This window comes from Eumetopias jubatus, unplaced genomic scaffold (genome assembly GCF_037043125.1).
Source record: "Eumetopias jubatus isolate StellerSeaLion01/CBP00866 unplaced genomic scaffold, mEumJub1_p1.0 scaffold_6, whole genome shotgun sequence".
Classification (NCBI taxonomy): domain Eukaryota; kingdom Metazoa; phylum Chordata; class Mammalia; order Carnivora; family Otariidae; genus Eumetopias; species Eumetopias jubatus.
In genome coordinates this window covers 54,013,849-54,023,599 of record NW_028274812.1, presented here as the reverse complement: position 1 = coordinate 54,023,599, position 9,751 = coordinate 54,013,849, and the positions used below count along the sequence as shown (strand labels likewise).

The window sequence follows — 9,751 nt, the reverse complement described above, 5'->3', positions numbered from 1 at the left end:
CCCTCTCATGTGCTCGCTCGCTCTCTCTCTCTCTCTCATTCTCAGTCTCTCAAAATAAATAAATAAATCTTTTAAAAAAAAAAAAAAGAACCATGACCAGCTGAAGTGCTTGCTGAGGGCAAAGGAAATATGGAATGGATGATGGAAGGCAGCCATAAATACCACTATAGCCATGTGACCAGTTGCTGAAATGAGGACTGTAAATTATATTTCTTCCTTATGTTGGTATACACACACATACACAGCAAATTTGTTTTCTTACCTCGTCATCTAACATTATGTACTAATAACAGTAAACTTAATATCGCAGCATTTATGTGGGTTATCAAGACAAGTGAGCATGACCCAGAGTTTGCATCTTCTAGGGAAAGGGTTGTCTGGGGTTGTATGCAGGATAGTTCTATCACATTAGATGTATGATCTTGTTATTGTCCTCATCAGTTAAGTATGGTTCAGAGTGGAGTGTGAATGCCAGGTTGACAAGAGGTGGACTGTATAATGACTGGTTCATGTGTCAACTTGGGTAGTCCCGTGGCTCAGCCAAACACTAATCAAGGTGTTGCTATGAAGTATTTTGTAAATGTTTTTAATGTCTGATAGTTGACTTTAGACTCTCCTACTCTGGGTGGGCCTGATTCCATCAGCTGAAAGGCCTTAACAGAACTGATTCCTTGAAGAAACTGCTACCTCTGGACTAGCTCCCACTTATTCCCAAATTCCATCCTGTCTTGGGGCAGTCCCTGACCAGCAATAAAGATGGTAGAGGTACGAGTCCAGGAATACACTAGAAGGATCAAAGAACTCTAGAGTATGAAAGGAGCAGGTAGAAGTGACAGCTTAGGAAACCAAAGTGACTTGTGGACCTCAGTGCAGATATGAAAACAGTGCCAGTAATTAAACAGACTTAGGGACTTAGCACATGTTCCCTCCATCAGAAATGGCCCTCCAGATCTCAGCTCAAGTGCCCAAGACCACCCATAATGACGCAGCCCAGAGCCCATGACTTACCACCCTGGCCTCACAGCACTAAGTGACAACATACTGCTTATCTGTCATCATATACAGACTCTTTCCCAAACAAAGTAACTTGCCCAGCAAGTTCAGCATTCCATCTTCAGTACCCTGGAATATAGCTGGTACCCAGTAGTTGTTGAATAACTAGGGGAGTATACAACCTTCCTTAGGAGCTTTAAGATGACCACTTTCAGATTAATTCTTTAGTCAAAACCTCCTGCTAGTTAGCAATGCAAAACAGCTCAAATATAATGTTCTGGTTAATAGGAAAATACTGATATATTCTTAATACCTTAAATAGACTCCTACAACCATGATAATCCACAAAGTATTTGCTGCATCAGAAAAACTTAAAATTCAATAGGGGCGCCTGGGTGGCTCAGTTGGTTAAGCGTTCAACTCTTGGTTTCAGCTCAGGTCATGATCTCAGGGTCATGAGATGGAGCCCCCACCCGGCTCTAGGGTGGATGTGGAGCCTGCTTAAGATTCTCTCTCCCCCTCTGCCCCTCCCCTCCTCTAAAAAAAAAAAAAAAAAAAACTTAAAATTCAATAGATTGCTCTTTCAGCCATTTCTTTTATTTACAGTTTGTGTTCAATGCAAATCAATTCCATAACATGAGAAGTTACTATGAATCAAAGCATAAATACACAAACACAATATACAATCCAAAATAGATGTACAGCATTCAGATATAGAACAAAATGGAATGTTCATTCACACACACAGTAGCTTGAGATCTTTTGGGTATGGTTGTTCTGGTGTAGGTTCCTAAAGATGGGAAAAAATGACTTTGGTTATCAAGACTACTGTGGCCATATTAGATACTGGAACATCTAAGCATCAGTGTGTGACCATGCGAACAAAAGACCTTAGAGTGTCTACTTTTAAAAAGCTTTCTGTGCATCGAGGCAGTTGTAAAAAGATTTACTTTCCAGAATCAAGCCCACTTTAGGCTTAGGACCAGGTTCTAACTATCTAAAAATATTGACTAACAGAAAGTGTTCCAAATGTGGCTATTCTGGTTCAGAGTTAAAAAAAAAAAAGTATTTACAGAAAGAGTATAAAAGTTTTTCCGAATTTAATGTAAGCTTCCAGTCTTCACTTCCCAAATACTTGATTTACAGTTTTGGCTCCTGCACATATTTTGCCTTTTTAATTTCAAGATTTGTCAATTTTACCTTCAAAACAGATCTTTTAAATTATAAAAAGTATTCAACATATGCAGAAATAAAAAGCATTTTGAAATTAGCAGAGGTCAATGATCTTCTACTCTTTGGAATCAGTTTAGCTAAATGAATCTGGCACTCTTATTGAATAGGAGTAAGTAATCAGTATATAAGCAAAATTTATTCATTATGCTTCAATTGGGGGTAGATTCCAATCCATCATTGCCCTGGCACATGTCAATTACTATATTAAAAAAAATCAAATGCAATGTCAAATCCAAAGCCTCAGAGGAAAGTTCAGTTCCCAAGAAACAGTGATAGCTTAACAAGGTAAAACTTTTATCTAGAGTACACAGGCATTAAGTTAGTACTGCTGAAACAATGCATTGAGGATTTACAGTAACACCTGGAAGTTCCTTCTAATGTACATATAAATAGAATCATGGAAGCTTTTTGTATTAACTGTTTTATGGCCTTAAAGATTTAATGAACCAAATGAAAACTGAATCTGTTCACATCCCATCTTTCACATCTAGGTAAGATAAAATCTATTCTCATTTTCAAGGTAGGATTTTACATGTCCATACTTCCTAGGCCACATTTAAAGAAGTTATCTCTTAAAACTAATCTTGGATGCTGTCTCTTCATCTTGTACATGAAACTCCAGTAGATTTAATAGACATTCATCATCTAGTCAAACCCTTCACATGTTCTTCAAACCAATCAAATTTGGGATCCTCAACATTTTCTGTGTCAATAAAATAAGGTGTGGAATTAGCAGATTCAATGAAGACCTGTTTTTTCCTTGTCACACTGGATATCTGACGCCATTTGGATTGGGTTTAGAAGATGGGGAAGTATAGATGTTTCTTGGCCTGAGTCTTTTAACAGTAGAGATGTAGAAGGGAGAACGAGATCACGAAGAGACTGGCTGATGACTGCAGAGCTCCGCCAGATGGTGTGGTGGTGGTATTAGCTGGATTTGGGGCAGTTGAGGTACTCTGGGAGGAGGAGTTACTTGAAAGTGTTACAACAGCTGTTTGATTTGAATAAATCTAAAATATATAAAAAGTTATACTGGTAAATTTCCACATGCCACAGCTGCCTCTATGTACACTTAATATGCAATTAGATAAAGGATATATTCTTAGATTGCTCTTCTCCCATTATTTCCTCACCCGTCATTTAATTCTGAATTCTTGCTTAGTCCCACTAAGATCATTCTTTTCGTTTCAACACAAACTACCTACAGATGCCTAAATGACTGCAAGTAGTACCAACCAAAAACATTCCTCAATAATTATTAACTTCCAAGAGTGTGATTTTATTTTTAATTCTTTTTGAAGAAATAAAGGACCAAGTTAACTAATGTAGTTTTTGTGACTATAATGACTTACCAGCATTGCAAAAAGATTTACTCTATTCTCCCAGGAAGGGGAAGATTTGAAAGTTGCATGAATAACTTGGATTCTAAAATATTGTAAAATTTGTAAATTTGTAAAACAGTCTATCTTGGATTTGCTAGTTAACTTTCCCATACCCATTTAACACAGCCTTGGATTTAACTTAAGGGGACATGGGATATCTATCTGCTCCCTTGAAATCTTGAAATTATACAGATATATATCTTCTCAAAAGTGGCCACAATATTTGTTTTCAATTGAAAAATATGAGCCCTTTCCTTGAAGCAAAATGACTTCTCCCCCAAACGTCACGTAGTCAGAATGACTTCACAAAAGACACCAAGAGGGTTTGGTAAGTTTTCACCAGCAGCAGCCTCCCTGCCTGGTCATTAAGTCCAATGCTGTGGCCAAGAACCAAGGTTCCCCTAGTGTCCCGATGCCTGAGTGGCATCATTCACCACACTGATTTTCCAAGTCACAAAATGCACAGTCCAGCGGGGCACGTGATAATCTCTCCTTTGTCACAGAACAAAGGCAGATGGGAGATTTCAGCTCTCACTGAGAGGGAGGGTTTATGAGGGCTTCTGATTACAGGCAGGAAGGAGGGAGGACGTGGACGTGGCACCAAGCAGGTCTGGGCCACATACACATTTCTCTGCCGATGATCCAAAGATAAATCCGTTCTATATCAACATCAGCTCCCTTTGTTGTAAACCCCATCATTAAGCAAATATGGACTTAAAATGTATAAATCCTACATAAAATAAAGAAAAATCTTGATCAAGTCAAAGATGTTTACTGGGCACCTACTGTGTGCCACATTCAGCTTGTCCTATCGAGAAATAGCACTCCCACTAAAAGGAAAGCATTAATAATATGGGAAATTATTTAAACCAGAGCTCTGGGACAATACCTGGTTTGGGATGCCTTAAGGGTTATCTGTTCTCAGGTATACAAAGACCTTATAGTGAGTGCGGCAGGTGACCTTTGTCAGAGTCTAGTGCACCAATAGGAGAATCTAAAGGTCCTCTACATCAACAAAAGAAACTAATGTTAATATATGAAATTGACATTAAACAAAATCCCTACCAAACTACATTTGCTTAACTAAAACCTCCCTCTTGAAATTTCTGGGGGGAAAAATCTGGTCGGAAAGGAAACGGGGTGCGGGTGGGGGAGATCAGTACGTTTCCTGCGGCCGCGCCCCTCCCCCACGGAGGAATTGTGAAAGGCTCGGGAGCGCAGCCGACCCGCAAGACAACAATAGGGTACAGTTACCCGGCCCGCGGAGGGGAAGCGGAGGAGCGCTCCTCTCTCGGCCTGCGCTCCCGGGTGAGCACGGCGGCTGTCTGGGGACCAAAGACCCGTGGCACCCAACTTCTCGGAGGAAAAGCTCAGGAGACACCCCTCATAAAGCCCCAGTTGAAAGAGGCGGGGAGCCCCACGTTCCCAACCCTGCCCTCCGAGAGCGAGTTGCTAGAGAAAATTGACCCTTCTCGCCCCCAGCGCCCCCCACGCCGCTCAGGTCTCCCAGGCTCAGCCCCCAGCCTCCATCGAGGACGCCGCACACCCACCTGCGGGGCCGCGCAGTGCTCGCTAACCGTGCTCACGCGAGGTCGGTTCCCGGGATAGAGAATCTAGGGAGGGGGCGGCGGCGACCGGGACAAAGCCTGGCGGGGACTCGGGACGGCAACGTCCCACCCGCCGCTGCCCAGAGGTAGCCGCTGCGAGCTACCACGGGGTTCCGAGGTGACAAGAAATGGACGTGTAATGTGAAGTCTTACCCGGGAGAGCGCAGGGTCAGGAGTGGGTCCCCGCCCTGGCTTCAGCCGGGAACCACGCGGGACTGGGGTGGGTTAACAGGGCCTGAAAAGCAGGGCTTCCCCGGGATCCCCGAACCAGCTGAGGGGAGGATGGGTGAGAGCGGCGCCCCCGAAGGGGATCGTCCCCTCTTTGTGTGGTGCGCAGGGGGCGCGAAGACACTCCTGGAGGGAAGTGGGATGCCCTCCCGGAACAGCCCGAGGTCTCTGGGCGCTCCAGAGGTAGGAAAGACACATTCTCTTCCCCGCCAGTGCCTCGGACCTCTGGGAGAAAGCGGGTGGTGGGCGCCAGTCGGCCTGGGAAGCAGCTGCGTGGGACTTGGGGTAGGGCAGGGCCCTCCCGGCCCACGCGCGAAGGTGCATTGTTCCCGGGGCCGCGGGAGGGTGGGGGCAGCCCCCCAGGGAGCGGAAAGTGGGCTCCACGTTGCCCTCCCCCAGGCCGGATTATGCGGGATTCTCTCTCCGCGCCCCAGTCCGCGGCCCGCGCTGGGGGCGCAGGACGGTCCGCTGGGGGCGGCTCCGCCCCCCTTCAGGCGCGGCCCCCGAGCCCCGCGGGCGCCAGGGCCTCACCTGCGTGGGTAGGAGCAGCGCCAGAAGCAGCAGCCCCAGTCCGAGCCTGGCCACCATCGCTCTGCCCATGTCCGCTCCGTCGGCGTCGGTGCGCGGCGCGTCTCACTGATGTGGGGTGAGTGGAGAACCGGTGGCTCCGGGCGGGCGCAGGCAAGGTGGGGAGCGCGGCCGGCCGGCGGGACCTTATATACCGGGACAGCCACAATAGCCGTGACGTGACGCCGCCCGCCCACCCGCGCTCCCCTCCTCCGCCGCCACCGCCCCCCGCGCGCGCCCGCCGGCCGCCTCCCCGCCCCCCCCGCCCCCTCCCCCGGCGGGCTCCCGGGCGCCCCCTCCCTCCGCCGACGCCCGGGAGACCCCGGGGCGGCCGGGCCGCGGCAGGTGGGCGGCAGGGCGCCGCCGGCTGCTGGCGTGCTGCTTTGTGTTTCCCCGAGCCGACTGCGTGCAGGCTGGCACAGGCGCCCGGCGACTCCCACACAGGACCCGGGGCGAACTCGCGAACCACACACGCCGCTCCCGGGGCCGAGCCCAAGTTTCCTTTGTTTCCCCGGACCTGCCATCTTAGCCCCCCCTCCACACACACACACCCCCGAAAGAAAAGTCTGAGGCTCCCGCGCGGCGAACAGCCTTTAGTCCCGGCGCCAGGGGCGGGGGGCTCCCTCGGCTTGGGGTTTCTCAAATCCCCGCACCAGAGGAAGGGGGACTGTGGGGGCGTTCTGGGTACCCAGGCTGGCCGGCCGGGCTCGCCGGCGGCGCCCGGACTCGGAGGCGTGTGCTCGGCCTCGTGCCCACCGCGCCCGCCCAGCCACTCGCTTTGTTTTTTGAGCTCCTGAGTCGGCCACGCTGTGTGAGCTCCGGGGCGCATCCCGGGTCCGCATCCTCCAGAGAGTTGGGGAGCCGCCCGCTGGGCGGTGACTCGCTGGCCGGACGCCGCGAACGACTGGGTTTCGGTCCTGGCGCTCCTCTCTGCCGCGGCGGGCGGACGGGGGCGAGCAGGCGACAGCCCACCCCGAGGGGTGACCCACCCCCTCCAGCCCTAAAAGCCCGCTGGCCTTCCCCCACGCGGCTTTGGTCCCAGGCCCTACGCAGGGACCAGGAACCTCTCAGGCGGTCGCATTAGAATTCACTGCCCCTCTGGAATTCCTGGGGACAGTCTTCTTTGGTCTGTAGAGCACTTGCTCGTCATTGGTTTAAAGCAAAAGCATTTGGGACATTTACTTTTACGTAGCTGCCATTAGGCAGTTTAACGAACTGGCGCAAATAGATTAGTCATCATTCTGCAGATTTTAGTGGAAAATATTTTCCAACCATTCTATTGCAAAAACTTTAAAGCATACAACAAAAGTAGAAACAATTTTACCAGGGAAATATTTTCGGTATAATTTTTTTATTACAGGATTTAATCCTTGTATTTAAAGTTTGCCTGAGTGTTTTGCGGTCTTTAAAGGAAACAACAGAGACCAAACCTAGTAGGGTTGTGAATTTGTTTAAATTTCACTTTTCCAGAACAGTCTTGTAAAAACAAGCTTAGTTTTATAGAAGCAGAGTGACAATAGATTCCACAATAGTGGGTCTTTGAATCAGTCTGTACCTTTAACTCAGTAACTTTCCACGTTCGGTATGTGCTTGGGAACAGGAATTTCTGTCGTGCACCAGTGGACTTTCCCGTTAAACAGTGTTATCACATTGTATAGAAATAACCTGTTCAGCTTCTCCATTCCTCTTGCAGGGTGTGAAGGGACTGTGGCTTAGGAGTGCCTAGTTCCAAGGCAGGGCTCAAAGCAGGTTCTCCAGAAGCTGCTTATTGAACTAAATGGTGGTATTCATAGGATCCATTTGTGGTGTCCTTCATCTTTTTTTTTTTTCCTATTCCTCCTCCTCCTCTGCCTTTTCCCTCCTCTTTGTTATTAATTTAAGGAGATGGACTAATGGAATGATTAAGAATACAGACTCTATAGAGTCAGAGTGCCTGGGTTCAAATCCTGGTTGTGCCAGGGAAAGCGTCAGTTTCTTCATCCGTAAAATGGAGATAATAGAACCATTATTAGTTAGTTATTAAAGAGTTATTGTGGATGAAGTGTTAGACCAGTGCCTGTCTTAACCTGGGAGCTCTCAGGTGCTATTTGCTTTTGCACGGAAGGTCCCAGGAACGGAAAAGTACATATCTTCTTTGCAGCTGTGTGATTTGTGAAAGAAATAACAAGCATCAAATAGTACCCCAAATTGGTCAGGCAGTGGGATCTCTGCTTTGTGAGCCACTTCATCACCAGCTAATGAGACTGCATAATTCACAAAGCAAGGCCTTTCACATCTGCCTAGCAGTTCCCCTGGGCATCCTACAGGGGGTGTGGCCCAGGGCTTTGGCAGTTCTGTACCCCGGAGGCTTAGCCCTTCTGTAAAGTCCTCTTTACAAATCCCCACCACACCTGATTTCCTATATGGCAGGAAACTCAAGAAATCTGCCTGAACCTTTCCTCTGGGATTCTTTTTGTTGATTTTTTTCTTCATATTTATTCTGTTCCTGGTTTCCTGTAGTTATTTGTCTGCTTTTCCCTAGCTCATGCTACTAAATTGTGAATCTCATCACTTCTCCTAGAATTTTTCCTAAGACACACGTCCAATTTCCTTTTTTTTTTTTTTTTTTTAAAGGAGGCACCACACCCAATGCGGAGCTTGAACTCACCACCCGGGATCAAGAGTCGCGTGCTCTACAGATTGAGCCAGCCAGGCGCCCCTCCAATTTCCATTTTTACAGAGAAATTATTTCATGGAATGATCTTGAAACCAATTGATTCAATAAATTGAGCTATTTGTGGAAAGTCATAACTTTATATTTTAATATTTTTTTCATGAGATGGCATGTGACCTAACTTTTTGATGCTAGTTCTCTTATGAGTATAATTAAGGGAGCAATACCTACAATTTCTAAGAGCAGAACTGTGAGGAATGGTAAAGAACCAGACAGCCATGCCTTACAGTAGACTCCGGAGTCAGACCTGGATTTGAATCCTGCCTCACCACTCTTGACCAGTCTGACTTCGGGCGAGCTTCCCAACCTCCCTACACCATGAATTCCTGACCTGGCAAATGATACCCACCTCACAGGAGTATGAGCTTAACTGAGATAATGTGTATGTTTAGCAGAGTGCCCAGCACACAATAAGGACTCACTAAGCTGCCGCTTCAATTGCTATAGGGCATATTCATTATCTTGTGGGTTTATAAATATTTCTTTTGTATAGCCCTTGCTCTTTTTTCCAAACATCTTTGCGTGTGGCATTTTATACACGCACCTATGAGGTTATTGAGGTCAGGGCATTAGTTTCATTTACATTTCTGAGGCACAGAGAAGTTAAGTAACTTGCCTAAGGCCACATAGCCAGTTATGGTGCCTCACCTAAAGCTGGAACCAACCACAGCTTCCTGACCCAGGTCCCAGGCGTTTGCTTTGCCACCAAGAGCGGAGACCATGTCTTCTCTACCTCATATCCTCTGCACCTAGCATTCAATCAGTATTTGCTGGTTGAATGGACTCATATTAAGGGAGCAGGTTAATTTGCTTTTTAAGGTGAACTAATAAATCCTATTTCTAGGGAAACAAGATATTATTTGACATTTTCAGCACTTCTCAGAAAAATGGATATGAAATATATTAATCCAATAAAGGATAGTCCTTCTGTGCTTTATACCAGAAATGGTAGCTGGGATAATCAAATACTTCATTTAAATTCTATTTTACAATATGGTGCTATTCTTATTTATGTTCGCAGTATTCTT

General features: G+C 46.9%; 1 protein-coding gene and 1 long non-coding RNA gene across 3 annotated transcripts; one reads left to right on the top strand and one right to left on the bottom strand.

Moving 5' to 3' along the window:
* Window positions 1–1,568: 1,568 nt before the first annotated feature.
* Window positions 1,569–6,912, bottom strand: CD24 (CD24 molecule). Of its 2 annotated transcripts, XM_088023907.1 has the most exons (3): window positions 6,562–6,912; window positions 5,975–6,156; window positions 3,244–4,613 (listed from the first exon to the last, which is right to left on the bottom strand). In XM_088023907.1, the coding sequence occupies exons 1-3, from the start codon at window positions 6,837–6,839 to the stop codon at window positions 4,603–4,605; spliced, it is 471 nt and encodes a 156-aa protein (XP_087880033.1). In that variant the 5' UTR covers window positions 6,840–6,912; the 3' UTR covers window positions 3,244–4,602. The 2 variants fall into 2 exon arrangements, with proteins under 2 accessions (XP_027960008.2, XP_087880033.1); XM_028104207.2 differs by lacking the exons at window positions 3,244–4,613; window positions 6,562–6,912 and adding an exon at window positions 1,569–3,236 and having other exon boundaries at window positions 5,975–6,147.
* On the top strand, window positions 4,833–8,800 carry LOC148164074 (uncharacterized). Its single transcript, XR_015768324.1, has 2 exons — window positions 4,833–5,199; window positions 8,624–8,800. It is a non-coding gene; the product is annotated as an uncharacterized LOC148164074 (long non-coding RNA).
* The last annotated feature ends 951 nt before the right edge of the window (window positions 8,801–9,751 follow it).

Bases quoted from the DNA above. Each gene is read 5' to 3' on its own strand.
- CD24 (XM_088023907.1), bottom strand. From the start codon at position 6,839: ATGCGCCCCGGAGCTCACACAGCGTGGCCGACTCAGGAGCTCAAAAAA. The intron at 6,157-6,561 runs GTGTGTGTGTGT...CCGGTATATAAG, and splicing joins CTCAGACTTTTCTTTCGGGG to GTCCCGCCGGCCGGCCGCGC.